At 43.9% G+C, this 25,806-nt stretch overlaps 1 protein-coding gene across 9 annotated transcripts in view; it reads left to right on the forward strand.

Moving 5' to 3' along the window:
• Positions 1 to 424: 424 nt before the first annotated feature.
• DGKH (diacylglycerol kinase eta) overlaps positions 425 to 25,806 on the forward strand; it is a 176,572-nt gene continuing 151,190 nt past the window's right edge. For all 9 annotated transcript variants that reach the window (XM_072850137.1, XM_072850147.1, XM_072850139.1 and 6 more), the window contains exons 1-2: positions 425 to 576; positions 8,252 to 8,434. In XM_072850137.1, the coding sequence (XP_072706238.1) occupies positions 520 to 576; positions 8,252 to 8,434 (240 nt within the window). In that variant the 5' untranslated portion in view covers positions 425 to 519. The remainder of the gene's footprint in view (positions 577 to 8,251; positions 8,435 to 25,806) is intronic.

Below are 25,806 nucleotides of genomic sequence, written 5' to 3' on the forward strand. Positions count from 1 at the left end.
TTCCCCCCCCCGCGCCGCGGGAGCATCCTCGCCCGCCGGCCCCGCCGCGACGCCGGCAGCCGAAGCGGCTGTAAACCGGCTTATGCCCAAGGCGATTTGCCCGTAATCCGCTGGGCTCCCCGGGGCGGGGAGCGGGGGCGGGGGCGCAGGGCGGCCGGGGAGCCCCGGGGCGGTGGCGGGGGCGGCGGGGGCGGGCTCCGCGCCGTGCACCGGCGGACAGGGCGGCGGTGGTGATGTGAGCGGCGCGGCAGCTGCAGGCCGGCTCCCCCGGGAGCCGGGGCTGAGCCCGGTGGCCGTGGGAAGGAGAGGAGCCGGGCGGAGAGGGAGGAGGGGGCCTGGACGGGGCCGGGGGAGAAAAAGGGAGGAGCGGGGCCGGGGGTGGGGGGAGGCAGAGCGGCGCTGGGGAAGCGCTGCCCGCCGGAGGAGCGGCAGCGCCGGGAGGGCGGCGCAGCCCGGCGTGACCCGCTCCGCTGCCCCTCGGCGCTCTCCCCGCGGAGGCAGGGGACCTGCTGCGGGGGGATGGAGGAGCATGGGTACCCTTCCTATAGCGCCCGCAGCCCCGCCTGGGAGGAACTGGTAGGTACATGCGTGCCTTGCCGTTGCACAGGCATTTCCTACCCTTTTTCCTGCCTGTATTGTTCAGCCGGGGGGTCGGGCTGTCATCCTTATCGGTGCCCTCCCCCCCCTTCCCTTCTTCCGACCCCGCTCCGCGCCAGAGCCCGGCCGCCGACTCTCGTCCTCTGCCCGCGGGGAGCGGGGGGGTGGGAGCCTTTCGCCCCCGCCGTGTCCGGCCATTTGCTGGCGGGCTCGTCCCTCTGGGGGACGAGGAGTTCATTGCCCTTTCTGAGTTTCACCGCCCGGGTGGAAAGCCTGGGATTAGCACCGAGAGCCTTGCCTCCAACTTTGCCGGGGGGCTGGATGCTGGTACCATGAAACGCCTTCTCTTAGCACAGCAAAAGCAACGTGTCCAGCGTTGGGAGGCCGTTTCCAGAAAGAGACACTTTTTTTTCCCCTTCTTCTTCTGTAGCCAGGCTGGGAATCGCTCCCGTCGCGGCGGCAAAGCGGGCCGGGGCTGGGGTACCCCGCTGCCAGCCTGCTTTGTGGGGTGCGGGGAAAGCGTGTGCCTTTCGGCTGCTACGAAGGGAGAGGAGTGCCCAGACTGGCCGGGAAGAAAGCTGCGGTGCGGTGGCTTTGCGGTTTGTTTAAGCAACTCGGAGAGCCTCCTTCCAACCGAAGGAAATAATGTCACCAGCATCCTCAGCAGGCGATAAAATCAGATTTCCCTCTTCAGGGCCATCTGGTCCCCCTCTTGGGCTTTTCTCCATTGTGCAAACACACACACACACACACACACACCAGGCAGGGAGGGCTAAAAATAGGCTTTGGGTAGCTGCTTGGGAGATTTCAGGCTATCTGAGAGGTCAAGGCTAGGCTGTCTCTGGCCCTGAACTTGGTGAGGCGACGTGAGGCACGGACCCATGCCACTGCCAAGCTCCCCTTTAGATGGCTGTGCCATGTTTTGCTAACTCGTTGCGTTGGTCCAAGGGCCCTGGTTTTACTTGTAAACCCAGTTTTAAAGGGCAGCCGGGGGAGAGCCATGCTTTGCCTGGCTCAGTGTGCTTGCTCCCAGGAAAGCAGCAGCTCAGCCCTGGAGATACCCACGGTGAACTAAGTTCACCCCCTTCCCTGTTTGGATTCGTAGCCCTCCCAAATACATTTTTACTAGCCTCATTTTTGTTGTGAAGTTGAACATCCCCCTTCACTGCCCTCTGCAGTCTCAAGCCCCAAAGCTGCTGCTGGAGATGCAGCTGTGATAGGGAAAACAGCTGTATGCATGTTCCGGCAACATGGAGCTGACACCGAAAGGATCAGGCAAGGGAAACCCGAGATTTTTGCCTGGAGAGATGAAGACATTATGGGAGGAAGGTGGCGAAGCTGATTCCCGCGAATGCGTTATCCTATTAAACAGTGACATTTAAATTGGCTGCCATCATCTGAAACTCATCTGAAACTCGGGAGGCAGATGGATTGCAGCCCCTCTGCTTGGAAATGCGGAGTCCTGGCTGAAGCATCCAAACCCGTTTCCTTCTCTGCGCCTTCTCAGATAAACAAGGCGCACATCTTTTTTTTTTCTCCATTTCCCCCTCCCCCAGTAAGGGCCAGGATTTGGGTCATGTTTATCATTTCATTGCTGCATTTGTTAAAGAGTACATCTGTGAATGCAGTTTTAAGGTTAACCACTGCACTGATTTCCTTTACAAGACTCTAATTTCAGCTAAACCACTCAATCCTTTACCTGGAAACCTGCTGGTAAAATACATAGTCTTTGTGGCAAAAGCCACATCGTTCTTCTTTATCTGCTCGTAAGCAGGCTTTTTATTATAATGGGGGCAAAGGGAGATTTAGGTGAAGAACTGCATGATGAAGGGAAAAAAAAAAAGTGCCCAGACCTCTCCCTCGCTCTCAAAACACAGAAAAAGAGCAGCAGGATAGGGGAAACTATTTATTGCAGGTTTTGAATCTGTGCAAGTTAATTATCTATGCAAATTATCTGAACTCATTGGGAAGTGCTGTTCCTATAGCTGTTCTGAGATTAGTGATGGACATCAAATGGAGCCACAACTTCTCCTTTGCCTGTCAGGGTTGGACTTGTCTGTGTGCAATGTCAAATTTCTATAAAATCCTTTCCTTAATTTACAGCTCACTTTTGAATGGAAAACCTCTTCCTGACTCCAGTAAAAGTTGCATTAGACCCTCCGTGATGGAGCTAAATAAAAGTAACAGAAAATGTAAGGCTCATCCTGCATTCTTCCAAGAGAGATTCGGTGGCTTTGTACTCAAAATACACACAATATATGTCTTATAAAGTTCTAGATCTGACTTTCATATTTTATATGAGACCTGAGTTGACTTCACCTTTCCCTTGAAATGCATAGATGGGTCCTAACACATCTGCAAAGTGACTTTATTCTGATGACCTACGCCGGTTTATACCTTTTCACTCTGAAGCATACAACACGTTTTTGTAACCTACGGGTTACAGGATTGCCTCAGCTACTCCTGAAACAGCCACGAGCGATGTAGTTACTCTCTTTAACAGTGGTATGCATACATTTTGTTATATTTTGGCTTCCCCTTTGGTAAGGAAGCTAAGAAAGAATAACATCGCTAACTTGATCTGCAGAGGGAGTTCAGACAGGCAGATCTGAAATTAATTTGCTCAGTGTGGGGAGCCCAGTTAAAAACTATAGTTATCACTAACAATCAAAATTAGGAAAGAGTCAATGAAATCTTTTAAACATGATGAATTGTTAACCTTACACATATACCATTATTCATCCAGATCCCCTCGGAACAACTTTTTGAGGTAGAGGAAAAAAATGTATTACCCTTCAGCTTACAGATGCCAAAGTGACCTAGAAAAAAAGAGGTAAATAGGCTTGTTATGAAGGGAATCAGTATTAGAGCTGGAATAATTTATGTTCCTGGAATCAAATAATGCATTAATCTGCATTATAAACTATAATCTCCAGCGCAACTACAGTGAGTGTGTATTTGGATTTTTTTTTCTATGTTGCATATGCATTTTAGCAACACATATTCTATTATTGGGACTGGATGTGGTTCAGTTAAAACGCTCTCACAGTGCATATATGTACCCAGCACTTTGGGATTCTTTGAACATAAAGGGCAGATCATCAGCTGATATCAATTGCCGTAGCACAAATGATGTCAGCGGAGCTGGTTTGTATCAGTTGAGCATGTCCCTTTAAATGCCAACCTTTCTTTACACTTTTCACCAGTCTTCCCTTGCTTCAGTTAGGAAATTTAAGGCAATTACTAAGAAGCATGAAATTGAGTATGTTAAATGAAAGACATAGCGCGTGCAAATATCATATGCGTTGTTAATGGCTGCATATAGCCCCATATTCTTCAAGAGCCTGCTCAGAAGTCTAGGGGATTTTAGTGGTCCTGTTTGTACACGGTATTCATAGCTATATTCACTGAGCTGCCATGTGCTATTCAATATTTTTCATATCGAGTCTGACATTGATCACCTGGAAGAATTTCAGCTGTGAGATGAAGGGATGGAAGTCAAGTTGGCAGGCCTTATTGAGGCGAAGTTTCATGGCTATCTTAGGCAGCTTTACCTGAGTAAAGGCTGGACTGAACCTGATTATCTATTAATGCCTCTGAAAAGAAGAACAAGTGGAAACGGTGAGATCTTTAAAACCATCTTTGTGCATGGACAATGTACACGCTTGTAGAAACAACTTTCTACGCCAACATGAATGAATAACTTAAGTACTTTCAACAACACTTAATGCTTGGTTTCTCCATTTTGAAGAACTGTACACATTAGGTGACCGAGGATTTTAGAGCCTGTAATTTTACAGATTCCACTAGGTACTTTGCCGAAACCATATTCTCATTGAACTGTACTTGTGGGACGCTTCCTACCATGTACAGGTTTAGGTCGTCACTACTAAAATCTTCACATTAGGTGACCTAAGAGAACATTCCTAGTACTTCAGAATTTTTTCATAGCACTCTGAAGTTTATCAAGATATGACGAATAAGACTCGCTTGGAAGTGAAAGGCTGGTGCATTCCCTCCTTGTAACCCAATTTTTGTGTTTGGGCAGTCAGGAGAGAGGAAGATGACAACCGGGTAGCCCACACGAGGATGCATGATGCCCTCTGCACGGTGCAGAAAGAGCGCAGAAACTAAGGCTGATAGTTAAGCTCTGAGGGTGAACAGAAGTTGAATTGTATTGATTGCCCATTTTACCTGCAGATAAGTCTTTTACCAGCGTTTATGTATTTGAGATGAAATCTAGATCAGAGGGCTGGAGCACCTCTCCTATGAAGAAAGGCTGAGAGAGTTGGGCTTGTTCAGCCTGGAGAAGGGAAGGCTGTGGGGAGACCTTATTGCAGCCTTTCAGTACTTAAAGGGGGCCTATAAGAAAGACGAGGACAAACTTTTTAGCAGGGCCTGTTGCGATAGGACAAGGGGTAATGGTTTTAAACGAAAAGAAGGTGAATTTAGACTAGATGTAAGGAAGAAATTTTTTACGATGAGGGTGGTGAAACACTGGCATGGGTTGCCCAGAGAGGTTGTAGATGCCCCATCCCTGGAAACATTCAAGGTCAGGTTGGATGGGGCTCTGAGCAACCTGGTCTAGTGCAAGATGTCCCTGCTCAGACATAGATGACCTTTAAAGGTCCCTTCCAACCCAAACTATTCTATGATTCTGTGATGCTATGATTCTATGAAATCTGAGCTGTCTATACAGATACCTAAGGAGATCTCCAGCTCCTCTGGAGCTTGCACTGTAATAGCCATCAGATGTCATGGGAGCTGTTACATTTGAAAACCAAATTATTAACTTGTTTCTATTTTTCCATGTAATACATAGCAAAACAATGTATTTACCTCTGTTGCTACATGGTCCAATGTTGTATAAAACTGAAGACAAGTTTTTAAATTAGCTTGCAGTGTAACCAATTGTGAAAGCAGTTTGAAAACAAACCAGATTAGTGTCTTGCTCTGGAAAATACTGGTACTGTGCGTTTATTATTCCAAAACTTCGGTAGAAGGCTGTTTTTGGAAATACACTTTAACCACCTACTGTTTTTAGGATCAAGGTCTAAATACATAACGAACAAGCAATCAGATGATGTTTTATCAAAAAAAACCCAAACACCCAAAGGTGCAAATTTGGGGTCATCAATAGAGTCAACTTCATGATCTCCCCGAGTTCAGATGTCCTAATCCCAGATTATACACTTGAGTAATAAGCTGTCTTTGTGTGCCGTTCCCCCTCGCTGTCTCGTCTCTCCTTTTCAACTGAATTTGGAAAGGTATTTTCTGTGGGTGAAACGTCTACTTGTAAACAGTTTTTGCATGTAACTTTGCACAGGATCCTAGTCCTGTGATACAAATACATGGCAGTCACATGCACCGATATTTTGAATGCTTTTTTAGTATGGGAACAAATCTAACAGTAACTAGTGTTGTTCAGCTCGCACTGTTTAATTTAGTTGAATTAAATGGAGTTAGTCGGTCTTGCTGGCGTTCTGTTAGCACTAAGTGTTCCTCAAATCACAGTCGCAATTACGTGTAATACATGTTAGCATTAGTTAGCAAACTCTGCCTTGTCGTCCTCTTGCAATGTTCAGTTGTCATTTACCTTCAGAAGGCTGAAGGAATTGCAGTGAGATGTGTTCTGGCGTAATTTGCTATTCCTGAAATTAAGGCGGAGAAGAGGAAGAAAGGAGGGTGGAGAGAACAAGTGTCCATAAACTTTGCTCTTAACCTAACTTTCTTCCTAGCCGTGCCCTAAATTAATTCACTGAGAGCAGTACATACTTGCACTTGCCCACGTTTGGTCCCATGTTTTTGGAAAAGGAGAACTCTTTCTCAGGTGAGGAGAGAGACAAGACGGAGTCATCCCTTAGTTTCACAATGAGCCTGTAAGGGAAAGGGACTATATGACAACTTAATCTATTTTGAGATGTGGTATTAATGCTCGGATTTAGGCCCTATTACTATTATTATTCTAATAGGGAATGTAGGTAATATGATCAAAATCCCTTAAAATATAACTTTATAGAAATTTTGACTTTTTTTAATGTAACTTTTGACAGTTTTTTAATACAACTCAATAGAAGCGGTCCTATGTGGAGGAGAGTGGTAGAATCTCATTTGAAGTACCTGATGCAGTAACACAGAACTAAGACACAAAACCTACAAGGCTTCATGGAAATACTTAATGTCACCTACTACAAATAAGTCCCAATAGAAGAAACGGGATACTCCAGAGTGTATGAAATGAAGTTCGCGGCAAGGTGTCTGCAGTGTACGATAGGTTGTACGCTATGGGTTTGTTCTTCTTTCTCATTAACTGCTTTGTATTTATAATAACTGCGGCATTATATTCACGTATTAAGAGATGTCAGTTCCCTTTCTAGAAATATAAATAGAATTGTGGGAATATAGAAGCCACAAGTATTGATTGCTTTCTTATGTTTAATCTGGTCCATGCAGCTAGGAGTTGTGTGTTTTATTTAGTATTGCTGTGATTTAAACGCTTATTTTGAACACTGACTACATACAAGCCACAATAATTTCAAAGTCCCACAATTCAGAACATGTGGTGACATTTCGAGATCGTGTGAGCTGCCAGATCTGAGATTAAAAGGGAAAACTGACCCTTTCTTTCCCCAAAAGTAAAAGCTCCTCTTTGACAAAGACAAAAATGAATAGAGTAATAAGCAAATCAAACGAAGAGGAGAAAACAACTGGAAAGCAATGTACGCAGTTGCCAAAATTGTCCAACGCTTTGACGCTGAAGGATACCACGGGATCGACTGGTTGGAGGTGTGGGTAAGGAACCCGTTGCACGAGATGCCGTCCATCCAGTCCTCAAAAGGCATCCTGCGCTCCCAAGGGAGAGCGACACAGTCCTCAACCGTGACCGGACGGCGCGTGGGCAGGCCACCCGCGTTCAGGGCCGGACGGTTTCGCCGTGCTTGCGTGAAGCGTTTAAAACTTGGCTTTCCACCTCCCACTGGCGGTCACCTGGTTTGATAAAGCGCACGGCGGTGCTCAGTGAGGGGTGCGAACGGCAGGTGCCCAGATACCAGAGGGCCGCTCTCTGCCTCTGCCTCGTCCCACCTCCCGAGCCGCGCCGGACTCTGTTCACCCGGGCGCGGCGGGACGCGGGGACGCCCGGGGACGCCCGGGCAGGTGCGGGGGGCGCCGGCGGCCTTCGCCTGTTTCGCCCCTGGGACTCACCCCGCCGCCCCGGCGCTCACCTGCGGCGCGGCCGCCCCGAGCCGGCCCGGCCGGCACCAGCACCCGCCGCCGCCGGGCGCCCCCTGGAGCCGGCGGCCGCTGCCGGCGGCGGGGGCGCAGGGGGCCGGGCCCGTCCGCCCGGCTCCGCCCGCCGGCGGGTGGCGGCGCCCCAGCCCCCTGCGAGCGGGCAGTGGCGCCCGCCGGGGCCGGGCCGGGCCCGCCGCCCTGCCCCGTCAGAGGGGGCGGCGGAAGATGGCGGCCGGGCGGCGCGCTCCGCTCCGCCAGCGCCCGGCTCCGTCCCCCCTGCCGCCACCGCCGCCGCCTCCGTCTCCTCCCCCCCGCGCCGCCTCTTTCCCCACCCTCCCGCGCCGCCTCCTCCTCCTCCTCCCCGGGGAGGGGAGCGGCAGCGGCTGCCCTGGCTGAGCCGGGCTTGTGTGCTCTCTCTCGGCAGGAGTCCGGGAAGATGGCCGGGGCCGAGTCGGGGATGAGCGGCGCCGGGATCCCGCAGCAGCCCCAGCCCCAACCCCCGGCGGCGGCGGGGCCGGCGGACGAGTCGTCGGACAGCGAAGGGGAGCACGAGGGCCCCCAGAAACTCATCCGGAAAGTGTCCACCTCGGGCCAGATCCGCAGCAAGGTAAGGGGGGCAGGAGCCGGCCAGCCCCGCTGCCGCCGGGGCAAGTTTCTCCATCCCCAGCCAAGAGCGGGGCCAGCCCGGAGCCGGGGGCGGCCGCTGCATCCCGCCCGCATCCCCGGGAGCGGCGGCGGGGGGGGGAGGCAGCCGTGCCTCTTCCTTCCTTCCCTCTCCCCTCCTCCCCGGCCAGCTGTTGCGTCCACATCTGTCCCCGGCTGGCAGGAAGAGCCCCCCGGGGCGGCGGGGCTCCGCGGGGCCGGAGGGGAAGCCGCCTGCCCCGGCAGCCGCCCTGCCCTGCCTGGCGTCCTGGGTGTGGGGGAAGCGGCGGGCTGCCTCCCTCCGGCTCCTCTTCCTCGGCGGCGGGCACCGCTGCCGCGGGGATCCCGCCCTGCCTCGCCACGGCGCGGGTGGGCTGTTGCAGCGAGCCCTTCCTCACCAACTTGCCTTCTCCCAGCCCCGTCTTCTTCACCCCCGGCCCCGGGGGCCGCCGCCGTGCGCTCCGCCGGAGCGGCGGGCAGCGGCGGGCAGGGAGCCCGCGGTGGCACATCGGGCTGCCTTTGGGAGCGGGAGTGCCGCGGAGGAGGGAAACGCGGTTGCCGCTTTGAAAGGCAGCGGGCGGGACAGGAGTAAACTTCCACACAGCCTCGCTCGGGGGGCTGGATGCGTAAAGCAGCTGTCAAAATGTCAGGTTAATGCAGATTTACGGCAGGCTCGGGCTGCCGAAGTCATCCCGGTGGAATTAACTTTTTGATGGGTGGTGTATTTGCATCACGTTTTTGGCTGTAAAATGAACTTCAACAAGCATGCATTTAAAAGTAGGAAAATAATGAGACCTGACTTACTTTCTGTGCGGAAGGATCCCATGACTTTCTGCGAAGCGTGGTCCGCATTCAGTGATGGGATCTGCACAAAACCCTGTTGGGGAGAGCCTATGGGTGCAGTGACATCAAGAGCAGGGTTTTTGTAAGTGTCTGGTTTGAGGGGCGAAGTGACTCCATGCAGGCCCAGACAGATCACACTTAGGGTTTGGTTTCTACACAGTAGGTCATGTGGTGTTGTTTCCTTTACAGAGCACCCATTAATGTTAGTAAGGAGCTGTTTGTGGAGTCCTGTCGGATCGTTGCTGCTCTTCCTTTGGGCTTTTGCTTCACACACTACATCCAAAAGGCAGCCACCTTTAAACAGAAAGCATTGGTTGTTAAACAGTAGCATTGTCCCATTATGTGAGGTGGAAAGCACTTTTTTCCTGAAACCTCCTGAATACGACATGTCATCCCATTTTATTGCTAAACAATTTTGCGTTTGCAGTTGTTAGGTCTGGCTGGAGGGTTACTATAGTAAATAAATATACAGCTATTGCATTGTGTTGAAAACATAGTCCTACACAAACTTGCAGCTTTAACACCACTTCTGCGTGGCGGTCTTCAAAAAGTTTTAAAGGTGACAGAGCATGATGCTTTATTAGCTGTAGTGGTGTTAAGTGTATTTGAGAGTTTGCTCTCTTAGTTGACACTTGTGTAAGGAAAGCATGTGGATTATGAATGTTATTAAAACACGTTTGTGAGCGTGAGATCCCAGCCAATTCTTACCGACTCTTGCGGGTTGGTGGGATATTCTGTATCTGAAGGCTGTGAATGACCGCAAAGCTGGGATCGCCTGAAGTTCTAAGGCAGCTCTACAAGTGATGCTTTTGCTTATCTTAGTTAGCGTCTCAGTTCTATTTCTGTGTATCAGATATATATAGGAAAAACTGAGTGCTGACATAATTGGAGTCATAAAATGTTGCTTTACTGGTTGCACTTTACAATAATATGCAACCCCGAATATAAACATCTTTCTTTCCATTTAATTACAAGTGATATATCCTTGTTAAAGATGAGACCCATGTTAAATAATTCAGTAGCACTTTATTTTATAACTCACGATGCATTATTTAAAAGTAGCTATATTTAGACAGACAACTCCTATTTAGTTTAAGGGTGTTGTATGTTTGCTGTTGTAGTAGTTGGTGATCAGTGGTTACATGAAACCACTAGAGCAAGGAACATCAGGGAGCTGCTCTTTTACCCAGCTAGTCCCTTTCATTCAAATTAGATTTGTTAAGCTTCACTTATTCGGTGAATGTGTTTGTAAGCTAAGGTTTTAATTAAATGGATTGGGTTTGTCTTACAGCTGAGAATAGACTTTTGAAAGAACCCAAAACATGTATATTACATTTATCATTGATGCTTGCAGGCTGTTTAAAGCTGTGCTGTTTTTCTCCAGAGGTTGCTTATATACTTCCTTGAAACATTTCAGCAACGTGGTATTGATTCCTTAGCTGAGAACTATACCCAAAAGTCTCTGCTGGTAATTGTTTTTATTTTACTTCAGGAAGATGTTATTTTTAGATGTTTTGGTACAGTTGATCATTTGTGAAAGCTACCATATGGTGATACTTTGCAGACAGAATCATTCAGGAGTGGATTTTTCTTAACGTGTGTATAAGACTTAGCGAATGTATGTATAACAGCAAACCCCTTTTGCTAGCACAAAGTCTAAAGATTTCTAACACCTGTAGTGCTCAAAGGGATTTTTTAAGCTGTGCCCTCTTCTTCCTAAATAAAACCAATTAATTATTTGGCTGGGGGCAGGGGGTGAAAAACAGAGTGGGAAAATGAAAAAAAAAAAGAATACTATATTGACAGGTGTTATTACACTGAAGTTCATTGCTTGTTTGTGATACGCTAATCATATGCTTACAGTTCTACTTAGAGATCTGTTGTCCAGTTTTACCTCCACTTGCCCATGTTGAATAGCAACTTCCTCTGCAAATTGCTCGCTTGATTTCAGTGAAACTACTTTTACAGTAAATTGCTACGAGAAACGGATGGGTGATAGGGCCAGATGTTTATGTAACTTCTATTATGGGTGTATTTTTAATTTATGCATATGTATTCCTTATATTTTTAGAGTACTTTAAAGGCATGTCTTTGTCAAAATAAGGCCATTATTAACTTCCCCAAACAGAAAACTTGAAGATCAACATGTTTTGGTGTCTGCAAACCTGAGGAGGAGAGAACAAGTTGCAGTGCAAAGGACTAAACTATTACTTGGGCCAACACCTTGTTTGTACCTAGGAGCTGTTTGCTCAAGCCCCGTACTTGGTTGTAGAGTGACCCTTAGGGGAGTCAGGACCTAAATTAATTAGTACTTCTGTGAGATTAAAGCCAGCATCTTTAAACCTCATCCTGGAAGCTGTTGCATCTGGGGAACTTGGAGGAAATGCAAGGAAATAAACCGGTTGCAGGTACCCTGTGAAGTTTGAGCAGTTTTGAGCTGAAATCCCCAATGGAGAGTGTTGAAACAATTCTTGACTTCATTATGTCTACCCACAATTCCCCCCCTCTGAGAGACCGGAATATTTAGTATGTGAGAAGTGTCTTGGTAAAAAACATTTTTGGAATATACATTTTGTTTTTATGAGTACTTTGGAAAACTGTAGTCAGAGTTTTGTAGTAGTATATATGATGCGGTACAAACAGTGTTATATTGGGGATTTAAGTTGTAGAAAGTGCTCCATGCATCTGCATTCAATTTGTCTTCTTGACTTTTAAAGATGCTGGTTAAGACAGGCAGTGTCAGTGCCTTTCTTAAATGAAACAGATGACTTCAGATCTTTGGGGCTGCAGCCTGAAAACTCTGCCTATCATCAGCTGGGCTGTAGTTTCTTTAAAGTTAATCACTGTAGTGCAAAGTACATTCCTTAAAAAGATGGTCTTGCTTCAGTTCTTTATAGCTGGGACCTGTCGAGAAGGGAAAGTTCAAATTAGAGTTGACACTTTTGCTCTTTAAATTCTGCTCATCTTGGAGGCGAGCGCAAGATTAGTGAATGAAATGGTCCCTGGATACTTGGAAGTAGAGTCACCAGATGAGCACAGTTATAGTTCCTACTCTTGTCTTGAGTCCTCTGTGCTAAAAAGTGGATATAAAGAATAGCACTTTCATCGCTGACCTGGCTTCCTACTTTAATGGGTCCATGTGCAGTTAATGGGAAAGCTCTGCTCGATATGTGTTTTCCTCTCAAGTCTGTGATTGGGTATCTGGCCTGTGTTTATTTTTGGATGAAGCAGACATTCTGGAGCAGAAAGTATAAATCAGGAAATGCAAGAAAATAGGGTGTATTGAGTGAGATAAATACACTTGTAATGTATGCGGGAGAATGGTTTCTTCCTCTCCTTCACCCCCAGTGGTTTTTGTTAATAATGAAATTACTGTAACGTGGGAGATGTTCAAAAACACCGGTGTGTTATAATGAGTGGAGATGATACATTGTTGTTTAGTTAAATGGCAAGAGTTGTTACTAGAATTATCTTATCTGGGGTCTTAATATATTTTTTTAGATATCCTAAATCATTATGGAGTAATAAAAGTAAATTAATTAAATTCCCCACTGTGTTTTTATTGGCCTTAGTGGATAACACCAGCCATTTAGGAACTGAGCCTTCAAAAAGTTTCTAACCTCTTCCATATGGTGACATTTGACAGTGCCAAGTCCCAGTAGTTGCTTCCTGTTTGTTTTGGGTATACATTTCTCTCCGATTACCATAGCTCACCTAATTCACATGTTAGGTGAATTAACACTTAGCTTGTTAATTCACCTAAGTGTAAAGTGCTGTGGTTGATACCGGTATTAGACTTCATGAACATCATCCTCTGCAACGTAATCTGTTTTTTCTAGCTTTGATAGTTACTGATTTGCTCAGCTAAGTAGTGGTTGATTCCTTTCTGGTTAAGGAAACATGATTTTTATGTACCAGAAGTTCTCAGGAGAATGCCACGGTAGCAAATTTAACCCCATTGGGGATCCTGTATGTGCATTAGGATTGTCTGAATCTGCACAGCTTCAAAATGCATTGTAATTCGCAATTTATTTTGCAACAGCAGTAACATGTATAGTGTCACTAAACTTTATCGTTGTGTTTACACAGCATGGGGCAGAACTAAAGTGACCAAGTGCACAGAAATTGTCCTCAAGTTCTTGGCACCTGGCAGTGCCTACAGAAAAGATTGAAGGGTGCTGCAGGATATCTGTCTGCAGTATTCATATTTTCCATCATTTTTGCTCTACAATGAAATTAGTTGTTCAGTGCATGCAGTGTATATCCATCCTTGGTAAAATGTTTCACCCACTGTTTTTCACAACTGTTGTAAAATCTCTGGCAAATTTGATTCCCTCCCCGCATCCTGGGGTCTTTAACCTAATTTTTAAGTGAAATATTCAGAATCAGTTCATCAGTGTATGCTCCTGATACATGCAGACACACGTACTCATGCACAGAGTAATATATTTAAGGTTTCATATACATATATATTATTCGGTTCTAGAGTAGGCCTGGCAAACCAGTTTTTAGTGTGAAATGGTGTGCAATATTTATTGCTTCTCATACTTGCTGTATCTCTACATAAGCTTTCAAAAAAAGGTCCATTAATAGAAAATTTCAGCTAAAGACATCATAATTTTGGGAAGGTAAAAATGACTGAACGCACTACATAGAAGCGAGCATGCTTAGAATGGAAAGAGTTACACTATTTAAGGCACAGTGGTCATTACCACTCCAAATCCTGACACGTGTTTGTATAAAACTGAAATGAAATCTGCTAAGACATTTTAGTGATGCATGTATTGGCAAAGCTTAAATTGCTAGCTAAGTACCAGAAAGGAGAAAGGAGGAGCTTGTAATGTTTTTAGTAGATATTTGCAAGCAGGTCTTCGAAGAAAATGTTGCTTTTTTTTTTTTCTTTCCCCCCTAGAGTCTTTAAAGGATTAATGCTATTTTGTACTGAAAAATAATGTGAGTTATACTCCCCCCCCCGCCCCAGCCAGCTGGTAAGCTGTGAATGTGAAAAAAGACAAGATAATCACACTCTCATCTTTAATATAAGAGATTTTGATTGTTTTGTTTCAAGGAGCTGGGGAATGCTTTTCTGCCAAAAAGATCAGGTGAAACACATTGAGCTTCTTGTTTAGTTTAGGAAGAATTTCTGGTTTTAAGAAGCACAAGAAGAGACTAATTCAAGAATAAATGACAACTGGGAATCCCTTTGTGAGATGCCTTATCTTGTGAACTTCATGCGCACAGTCCTGAAGACACATAACAGCCATGCCAGAGCTCAAGGAAGGACTATTCTATAGCTGGGTCTTTATCCATGTAAGGCTATATAGATAATTTGCCGACATTTTGAATTGTTTCCAGCAGTTACATCAGAATCCAAATGCAAGACTGCTGTATGACTGCTGTATGACTGCTGTATGACTGCTGTATGACTAGCTGGACTAGCCAAGTTAGTTTGGATATCTGTAGCAGAATACATAGAATTATACTGATTTTGTAATTGAAGTAGTGATCACAAGAACAGTCTGTCTGGCTATCGCAAAGCCTTTATCTGAAGGAAGTATTGAATCCTCTTGACTTACGGAAGGTGATAAAAGGCAGCTTAGACCAATGTTCTTGCTCTGGAATGCTCCAAAAGGCTAAGGTTTTTTTTGTTGTTGTTTTTTTTTTTTTTTTAAACAATGTTGCTCTCATTTTCTTTGAACTCTGACCAGCCATGCTTCTGGTAAGGGATCTACAGAACTACATACACAGTCTGGAGACCTCAATATCTAAGCGCAGCAAGAAGGTAATGTGAAGTGTTGTGTGTTTGTGCGTGGGTTCATCGAAGCTCAGAATATGGAGTTTTGAGTATAAGAGAATGCTTCTGGAGTCATTCTGATGTTTTGGATGTTTTCCTTTGATAGGGATAATTAGGACACAGTTCACTGTCTTGTGAAGGTAGTTCAGTAGCTCACCTGCGGAGGAACCACAATACCAGTATTTTGTTCTGGTTGGCCATTAGGTTTTCGAGATTCTTTGTAGTTACTTGTAATGTAGGTGGATGTGATGTTATAAAGTTATTGACAGTGTGGCTAGCTTTGTTCATTGTTTTCAGTTTGATACTTTGGTACCTGGACTTTGTCTTTTATGAAGAGAGGTAACTCTTTCTTTCACCTTTGTATTTGCTGCTGCCTTACATTACTGTTTTATCCTTTCCCCTCCTGCCTCTAAAAAGTAAGTTGCATTCTCCAAAATCTTCTTTTAAAAACCTAAGAACAGGCTACTAAATAACAATGCAGTAACCGTAGCTCTATTGTACTAAGTTCAAGACACAACTCTCGAATTGCTAGCAATGGTAAAAAAAAAGCCTAGCTTGGGGGCATCCGTAACTTGCGTCCTCCACATGATAATAAAAAGAAACCTCATTCTTTCATAATGTAAATATTGCATTTATCACAGCAAACAAGCTTAATGTTGACCCAGAATAAATATTATTTCATTGATATGCTAAAAATAAGACCACTGAATTAGATGCTATTTAAAATGAAATAAGAGATTTATTCTAGTAAAACGTTTAAGCACATACTGAAACACTTCAGTCATCCTGTACACTTTCATATGATTAATTACTTCTTAAAATTAAGCCAGCGCTTAAGTGCTCATTGGATGTGGGCCATAAAAATTTTGTACACGAAGTCAGAATGTAGTTGACTTATAAAACTTTTACCATGTAGGAATTATCCTGATATATTGCACAATTATAAAGAAAGAACAACTCATTTTTTTCCAGCTAAGTTTTTCATTTGACTAATGTTCCTGTTTAGGAATATTTCACCGCTTAGATACTGAAAGCATGATAACAAAAACCTGAGCTATCCTCCTGGGAGAGTTAACGTTATTGTAATGAATTCGGCAAGGTTTTACACTTGATGAGGATTTGTTTGTTTATTAGATGGGCGGCATGAGATTTATGATGGTCTGAACCATTCATTTCCTTGCCTTTAAACGTTTGGGGTTTGCAAATGGTGTGAGATCGTGCTACGTTATTGTCACTTAGCAACCTTAATAGGGTTTTGAAGCTGAATAGTAGCTTGTGGGTGGTGAGTCTCCCTATGTATTTGTCAGGTGGGAAGCAACACGAGCCACTCTGTGGGCAGCCGCCAGGAGGATGCGTGTCCAGCCCATGCCAGGGTCTTTCTAGATGTGCTCGCTGAGGAGAGACAGCCGTGCCCTCAGTGTCACTTTGCACTTCTGGCATAGTTTTGTGCTGGGAAGATCTGCTGAGGTTTTTCACGCCTGCGGAGATTTAAGTGGATCTAAAGGGCTGTCCTGCTGCTCTGGTCAGTTATGTCCCGTTGTGTGGTTGCTTAAATTTAGCAACTGAGTTTGACTGGCTTCAGTTTGACGCTGGTAGTAGTTCTTATTGCTGCTGTGATGCTCCGAAGCAAGAGAGAGGTTGGTGTCTTCCCAGCTCTTGGTGAGAAGGGTGGCTTGCTCTGGTTCAGCTAAGGAAGTCAGACAGGATCGGCGTGGCTAACCAGCAGCCCCGGCAGCCCGGTGGACAGAGACTTCATCCCTCCCTGTGCACACTCTCTGTTGATCGTGAGGACGGGCACATACTTCTGTGTTTGTTTTAATGCTCCCATAGAGACATCTTGCTTCTTGTTCTCTTCCTCCTTTCCTGCCTGCTGCTGTCACAGTTTCTTCAGGAATTTGAACAGAGAAAGGGTGACATCCCTTTTCCTTTCAGCCTTTGTCTCTGCAAGGTTTCTCCCAATAATCCCCATAAAGAGAGGAACTGCCCAAGACCAAAAAGTTTGCTGGGCGTGAAGTCTTAGAGAGGGTGCAGATATATGGGGTTGCTCCTCGGGATAGTTTAACTCTGCACTGCCTCCTCCTTCAGTGGTACTGATCAATCTTGGGAGCAGATGGTTCACTGGGGAGCTATTGACTTGAAAACGAATGCACCCTTTTTGCTGATTTTTCAGCTATTATTGTCATTTTTTGCCTGATATCTCGGGGAGCTTCACATGAGTTACTGTATAGACAAACATTGATTGGCCTCAGTCTCAGAGGTCTGTTAAAGTGAAAAAAGAGAGAGCACAAAGGGTAAAAGGGGGTTTAGTGAGTCAAGGATCCCATCACTGAAAGAGTATAGTGGTGCTCGTGGTGTAAACAGTAATTCTTTCTATTGTATATTAACTTGATATATTTATAATACATGTATTCTGCCTGGGGAGAATGCTGAGAGGACACAGGTCTGCAATGGGGAGCTAGTGTAAGTGAGTTACTTGGGTGTGAGATGAAGAGCCAACACTTCTGATTAAACCAGAGCTTTTAAGGAAATAAAAATATTTTTATCATTTATACAGCTTCTCATTACAGACAAAATAAACAGGAATAACCTTCAGAGCCATCTATCTGATGTTGTTAAACTTTATTTTCTTTCCCTCGAGTGAGTGAACTTGTTTAAGCAAACTTTGTGTATAACCTGGAAGTCTGCACTATAATGCTTTTGTAGGGGGAAAACAGAATTTAAGAAAACTTCTTCATGTAGCTCAGTTGACTGTGTCTTGTTTTTTTTGGTTATGAATGAATGCTGGGCTAATACACATGGTTGTATGCTGCTTCTTGCCTGCTTCTGGAAGCAGGCAAGCTTTAGGAAGCAAATAAAGGACTTTTACCTGTACTGAGTCCACTGGTTAACATTTTGCAGAGAGAACATTTTGGTCCATGTGCCTCAAAACTATGTGTAGGCGAGATAAAATGTATACCTGAGATACTTTACTGCTTAGGCCAGTGGTCTCCAACCTTCCCCAATCCACTGGCAAATAAGCTTTCAAAAATTCAAAGGCAGTTACACAAGTTAGGGTCTGTGCTTGTATCCTGTCTAGTAGATGACAAGCTTTTTCCCTTGCCCTACTTGGTGATGTTATAAAATACATTAAAAAAATACTCTGGGCTTCAGAGGGTTGTCAGATATGTATCTATGCACCTGATGCTGCATCACAAAACTCTGTTCTGCTGTTTCTTCAGCATTTCAAAGGAAAAGAAGATCCTAATAAGTACAGAACTTCTGACGAGCTCTTGTCAAAAGCAAGCTATTAAATGTGCTGGCAATGTCAAGCTGTATGCTTAAAAACCCATCAGTGCTTTTGTGTATTATCTCATGTTACCTGGTGTTGCCAGGTAAGTGCAACTACAGTGAATAGCTTTTTTTTTTTTTTTAAAAGAATACATAATCTTTATTCTAGTTTCTTTAAGCTTTGCATTTTTCCATAGTTCTGATTATATGTACACTTCAGATGATCTTACTTCTTGCATAGAGACCAGTGATTCTGTGCACGTATGTGTGCATGCAAACAATACTGAATTTTTTTTGCTTACACTGTTTAGGGTAAAAAAAAAAATAATAAAAAATCAGTTTTTCACTAGGTGACTGTGTGCACCACTGGGGAGGAGATAAAAGGAGTTAACATCACAGGTTCTATTCCTTCCCCACCCTTCGTCAGCCAGGGATCTGCTGCCAACAGTTTTACAAAGGGCTCCTATTTCAAATTACCCTTTGAGCCCATGATAAACCTGTGTCCCTGGGAGGTTGTCTCACAGTGAGGAGTTGACTGGGAAATCTTATGTTTTTCTATTTGAGTAAAAAAAAAGAATATAATAAGTCACAGCCAGGGCAAGAGGCAAATGAGCTTCTGCTGAATTTTATGCTAAGGATGATTATACCTTTTCTTTGAAATATACACCAAGGTTATTTATAGCTAATCCACAGTTTAAATTACTGTGTGTAGGTGTGAGAGGTTATAGAGAGGGACTTTTTCTAGAAAAAAAATATTTTTGGGGTTGTTACAGAATCATAATAGTAATTTGGGTTGGAAGAGACTTTGGGAGGTCATCTGGTCCCACCCCCATGCTCAGAGGAGGGACATTTTCAAAGCAACATTGGGTTGCCCAGGGCCATGTCTGTCTGAATGTCTTGCAGATTGCTAGAATATGCTTCCTCATTTATTTCAAATTAAGTATTCTCTTTCTTCCTTTTACACAAATGTCAAGGATAACCTGTGTTTGCTGAGGAAGATTTGTTGGTATTTAAAGGCATGGTTAAATACCTTTGGAAGCAAAAAATTTACTTATTTTCAATGATACAACTTTAATAAAGGTCTTAAAAAAAGGAAAGTACCTTTCTTCTCCCCCCCTCCCATACCTTATAACATGGAGCAGGAGTGAAATGGTGTGGTTGTTGTCTATTTATAGATTCAGTAATGTGCCAGTGTACACTTATTATACCTAATTAGGAGTATTCTAAATAACTTTTTGTTTGCATTGCAGATAAAGCTATGTGATTGCAGATCAATGGCATGGAATCATGTCATGCCTTATCAAGGTCTAAAGTCTTTCTCCTCTCTCTAAATGAAACCTCCTTGGGCTGATTGCTATTTCAAATAGTCTCCCTACTATAGCCGTGATTTATTTGCCGTAAGACTGTTTCTATGCTGCTTAAGTTAAAATTTGAAAGCTAGAATTTTAAAAGGCACTCAGGGGAACTGGGAACTAAACTAAACTAAACTTTCCTACAGAAGGAAAGTGCAAGAACTTAAATTATTTCCATGTTTTCTTTTGTTTCTGATGTCATTCTGCATCACGTTTGATGACCTAGGGTTTGACCAAGACGCAGTTGGTCAAGATGCAGTTGAGAGTGTCTGGATAGCACTGCACCATCTTCACCATTCTTCCCACATCACTGGAGGTGATCCTGCACCTCTTGCAGGTGGTGACAGATGACTCGGAGGTCATGAGTATGGTACATAATAGGACCCATCTAAATGCAGCAAAGAAAAGGCTTGGCACAGGGACTTGATAAAATGTAGGCTTTTTGACCCTTCGTGGCCTGGATATACTTTTAATGCTTTTGCTCTGGTAAATTACTTGTTGTAGAAGTGATTATAAAACTTCTCAAACTATGCAGTTTAGCTGAAATACTGTATGTCATTGTTTGAGCCCAAGCTCGGTCTTCCCTTTTACTTGACCTTGGACCACTTAAACTTTGTTGCTTGTTGCTAATACCGCTAATCGGTTTTACCACAGCATATGGCGATGGAGAAATACTGATTCCAACTCTTCTCCCCAAGGTGTTAAACAATACTAAACCTCTCATTCTTGATGTGTGCAGAATTTTGCAGTTCACAGAAAAGCACTTCTGTGTTTTTCTTTCATTGGGGAGGTATGTAATGTAACTTATACAAAAATAAATTTATACTAAGCTGTATGACAAAAATAAAATGTGGTATCCACAGAGAAAAATGGTTGGTAGCACTGAATTTTGCTTGAAAAATTTGGTCAGTGATGAATGCCTAAGAATATGCATAAGGATGTAGTACTGCTGTCTTAGAAATGTGTAATAGAACTTTTGTTCTCTAGGTAGCTACACAGTGTATAAAATAATTATTCATCTGATAGGTATAAATAAGGAAAAATGTTCTGACACCTAAGATTTAATGGTGGCTTTTGTTTTAATTGCAAAATTACCTCATTTTTAGATGGAAAGGTTGAAAATCACTAGCAGTATCTTGTTAAGTGGTATAATAGGCTGAGTTTTTCTGTTCTTTGGAGCCTCCTATATTTGACTGAATCTGCACTTAATTTTTACCCTAGGGAATGGAGCTTACAGGGGGAATTTCTGTACATGCTATCTGAAAATTGCTTATTCTCAGACTATTATTTTATTTGTTTATTTATTTATTCTTAACCATTGTGTATAGCTTGGCTGTTCTCATCTTTACAGATGTTTCTTTCGGGTTTAAAATTCAGGAAAAGCAGTGCCAGGCCTGAAGCCTGAAGTTCAGGCAGTTCCCTGACAAAGTTCAGAGTAGTGCCTGTTATAGAAGCACTGTTTATGTAGTTCCAGTTAAGAACATCATAGCATGTCCATTACAACGATCTCCTTTTATATATAGGCTATAAAAACTAATTCTAAACTGAAGCAAGAATGTGGTCTTGATGTTTTATTGCTTATAATATATATTTTTTATATATAGTTAAAGCCCATTTGAGAGTATTCAAGAATAAATGCTGCTCATCATTGCAGTCTCTTGGCAACCTGTGCCAGGTTCATTGCATATAGACAAGCAGCTGCCTGAGCATTGGTGGGAGGTTTTTATCTTCTTTGTTATTTTCACAAGTTGCATAGAGAAGAGTACGATTTGAAATGTCAGCGTCCTGGGATTTGGACAATGGGGATGGATATGCTTAGTGTTCCTAACAGCTTCCGCGGAAGAGAGTGAAGGATAGAGAGGGCAGCCAGGCCGTTTCATCAGAACAGTTTACATGGAGTGTAACGCGTGGGACAGCTTCCTTCTGAAGCTAGATCAAAGCAGAGGTAGAGGATTGTTTCCAGAGTAACTTGGGAACAGCTTTTTGGGCAATGTCTTTGAGACCTGGAACTACACATCCCAGTGAATGCTTAGCTTGACTGTCTCTTTCAGTGACCTCTAAGTCTTTTTTTTTCTCTTTTTTTTTTTTTTGCCTGGATGTGGGCATCATGTTGCCAACAAATAGAACTGTTGTACCTTCTAGGGTGTCTTCATGTGTCGTCACAGTCAACAGAGGCTTAAATGAAGGCTCAGTGGAGGAGAGAGTGTTTAGTGCATCAGCAAGGAAGGACGTAGTACTTGATTCACTTGTGTGTAAGCTCCTGCTCTGGACAGAGAACCAGATGTAAAGAAATAAGGAGTATCTCTGGAGTAGGAGAGAGAGTGTGTGTGATTTTAGTGCTTTGTGCACTATGCTTAGTGCACACCTAATCTTCTGCATTCATAGTAAGCCGGTGACGCTGAGGAAGTTTACAGCAAACAAGAAACAGGATTTAAGTGCCTGTAGATTATGCTGGCAGCTGCACGTGTGCGCCTAGAAATATTGTGGAGTGGCTTGGTCAGTAAGGTGACCTGTGGGTGTTCCATCTCTAGCACCGTATCAGGTATTGCCTGTCACAATGGCTTTGTAACAGCTTTTCTCCTGGAAACTAGTGATGCTTATGGGACATACTTAATTCTGTGGGTGGATCTTAAAAGGGAGGATGTTGCCTGGAGGGCAGCATTCAGCCTATGAAATAGTTCATTATTTTTCTGCAATCTGTAGCTCCTGAGGCACTACATTTTTTGTTTTCCAGGTGGGTCCCTACCCATGAATTCATGATATCATTTCAGTTAAGAGTATATTTTTAATTGCTGCTATTGGAGTCCAAATAGTAAAACATGACTGCCTGTCTTCTTAAAAATCCAGCTAGCCCTTTCCATCTTTCAGGAGTGAAATGATGATGGTCTAAGCCTTGTATGTCTTCTGAGGATAAGAACTTATTTTAATTTAAAGAAAGACATTTATTTCCCTAAGTGTCTGCTACACAAATGTGGAAGGCACAGTAGGCTAGTGGGATCAAAGGACCGGGATGCGGATGCAGGTACTGGAAGCCCTTCTGTAACTATTATGAAATTTTCATTTTGCAAGGCATCTGTGTTCTCAAATGTGTATTCTCATGCCATAATTATCTGTACTTATGTGAACTTATTATGAACTTGTATTTTAAAGCCTATCTGTCAAACTAGAACAGCCAGATTCTTTTTTTCTTTTCTTTTTCTTCTTTTTTTGTTTCCCCTCCCAAATGAGCTTGGGGATTCTTCAGAAAACGTTTTAATTCCTGAGGAGTACGTTACAACTCCTAAGCTGAGATGGGTACTATAGAATCTATTGAACAGTTGTTCAAAATGCCTTTTAATTTTTTTCTTTAGTCAAATTGCATACCACTTAGCCATTATGTCAAATGCCTGTGAGGTCTGGTGGTTGCAGTGGTGGGAAGGGGGGATGGCTGCCATGAGTGAGCTGTTTAAAGTTGTTTTCTGTTCTTGTGGCTTTTCTTATCTAAAACAACTGGATAGCTTCAAAGGACTTTTGTGTTGCAGTGGACACCAGGGTAGGGTGCTGGGCCATAGTGATGATCAGATATGGCAGAACGCCCATCAACAGCTATTTTTTTGGCTGGGATAAACATCATGACCTGTTGTGAAAGCAGCAGTGTAGGAATCTGTGCTAAGGCAGGATCCGTGCTCTGCCTGCTCGTGTGTCATATGGAGGAGTTCCCTTCCAGCTTTGGTAAAAAACCCAACATTTTGGGGTGTAATTGTATGTTCTCACCTTTCTTTTTTACAGCATGTACTTCACAACTACTTTTCCAGTGAAACTGTGCCTATTCCTGTGATGAGGATGATAATTACTATTATTTTTATCATGTCATGCTTTACATCTTCAGCTGATACATCAAGGCAGTGTCTATCTGGAGGACAGTAGTGCTGTGCTGAGGTGCCCTAGCTGGCCCCAAATGAACTTTCTTGCCTTCTGGATCCCATGCAGCCCTCTCGGGCTTTGTTCCTAACGGATCTGATTAGCTGGGGTGTTACATCATGCTAAAGCGGCTATCTTGCTTCCAGTTCCAGCGTGCTTCATTTAGCGATAGCTCACATATCTCTGCAAAACACGGCATTGTATTGTTTAGGCCTGTCCCAAAATACTTACGAGGAGAGATTTATAACAGGGTGCTCAGTTCTGCTTCCTTATTTCTTCGGGCTTTGCACAGTGGTGAATTAGCTCCTCAGTTTGGGATGATTTCTTCCAGGCTGCTGAAGGCTTCTTTTTGCACGCAGGGAGCCAGTCTTGTCTTGTTTGTCTTTGTGTGCCTCACCATGAAACTCACCTTTCCAGACCCTAACCAGCCCTTGGTGCTTCACTGGCTCAAGGTAGCGATTGCCCTGGAGCAGCCTGCCTTCGCTTCTCTCTGTGCTTATTTAGGGGCACGGTATGTGAAGGATTGCATGAGGAGGCAGAGGGAGTTGTGTGCTTCCACTTTACCAGGAGAGGAGAATCCAAAACCTTGCCTACTCTCTGTAGGGACATTATTTGCTTTTTCCCACCTGCATGGTGCAATGAAATACAGCTAACCAGTGTGCAAAACTCCAGGAGCATCCTGGTAACTGCCTTACTTCATTCAAGGACCCAGATCAGTGGATATGGAAAATGGTATGAGGAAGAACAGTCTCATGTTTTCAGCCTCTTCATTTTTTGTGATTTGATTCCCCAGTAAATAGTTAATGTAAAGCTGAAGCAGAAAGAGATTTGAAGTGCCCTAGTCCAAGTAAAAATGCCGACACTATGAGATGGTCTAATCAGGATCAGAGCTTCCCCAGTTCAGAATTTTCCAGTGTGTGTTTGTTGCTTTTTTTTATTTGTTTGTTTTTTTAATTGTCCATTGACCTAAGAAATACAGTTATTGTAGTTAACAATACTGTTATAACACACACTGACAAAATCCAGATAACTCGAAGTTGGGCTGACACTTGATCCTTTACTCATACTATTGTTCCATAATATTTTTTCCTCCATGACATCATGAACTATGAAAGTGCCAACATTTTTTTTTTTTAAACCGCCTCGCCTTTTCTTCCTTCACGCCATAACATTTATGTTTAAAAATAACTTCTCTTTTTTTTTTTTTTTTTTGTATTTAGTGCAGATTTCGAGGGGAACCTGATGGCCATGTGAGAATGTTTAACATCTGCAGTGGTTTTGCCACTGCGTATTCCAAGCAGTTGGCACGTGCATTTATCTGCAGGGGTACAATGACATTTTTCTCGGCAGCTGTATCCATGACAACAACTGGGAATGTCCATGCCTCCTCTGTAGTTTTCAGAAGAATATGAATTCTTACCTTCCTAATGAAAGGCCTGGAAGCAAAAGCTGTGCAAGTTTAATCATGGCATATTCCTTTCAGCCATTCAATAATAGCTTCTCCCAAGTGTTTTAGTATCAAGAAAGTATCAAACGAGCAAAATTAGAACACATGTATCCATGTGCACTGAGAGAAGAGGGAGTCTCTGCTCCATGGTCACCTGCTACAACCTAGGATGAATTGTGCAAGTGTTTGAAAAATGAGGGTACTTGGGAAGTTTGTTTTATTTTCAGTATTGACATCTATACAAAGCATGCAATTTAAACACTTAAGTTCAGAGGTGCGAGGGAGAGTGCATCATTACGAAATGCATTTTTGTACCACGACAGAACCGTTCTCCCTGTGTGCCTAATGATCAAAGTTACTTCTGAGTAGTGAGTGCACTGTCTGTCTATCAATGTCATCTTTAAATCCAGTGAGTGGTACATGAAGTGGTACAGAAGTAGTAGATGGGGCAGCTCTTCAAGAGCACTCAGCATCCGGCAAATCCAAAGTGACTTATTTACATGCCTAAATGGGAATTGTTGATGCTGAATGCTCTTCAAAATCTGATGGTGTTTAAAGCAGTCTGTTGTCATGAACAGAGCAGAAGTTGGAGAATAAAACAAAGGGCCTGGGTAACTTTATTTTCTCTTAAACGGAAATCTGAATTCAAGGACGAGGCCAATATACACATCCTGCTAATATATAGGCTGCCAGAAGGCAGTGATTTCTTAGGAGCTGATATTTTGATTGCTGTG

This window comes from Ciconia boyciana, chromosome 1, assembly GCF_034638445.1.
Source record: "Ciconia boyciana chromosome 1, ASM3463844v1, whole genome shotgun sequence".
NCBI classification, from domain to species: domain Eukaryota; kingdom Metazoa; phylum Chordata; class Aves; order Ciconiiformes; family Ciconiidae; genus Ciconia; species Ciconia boyciana.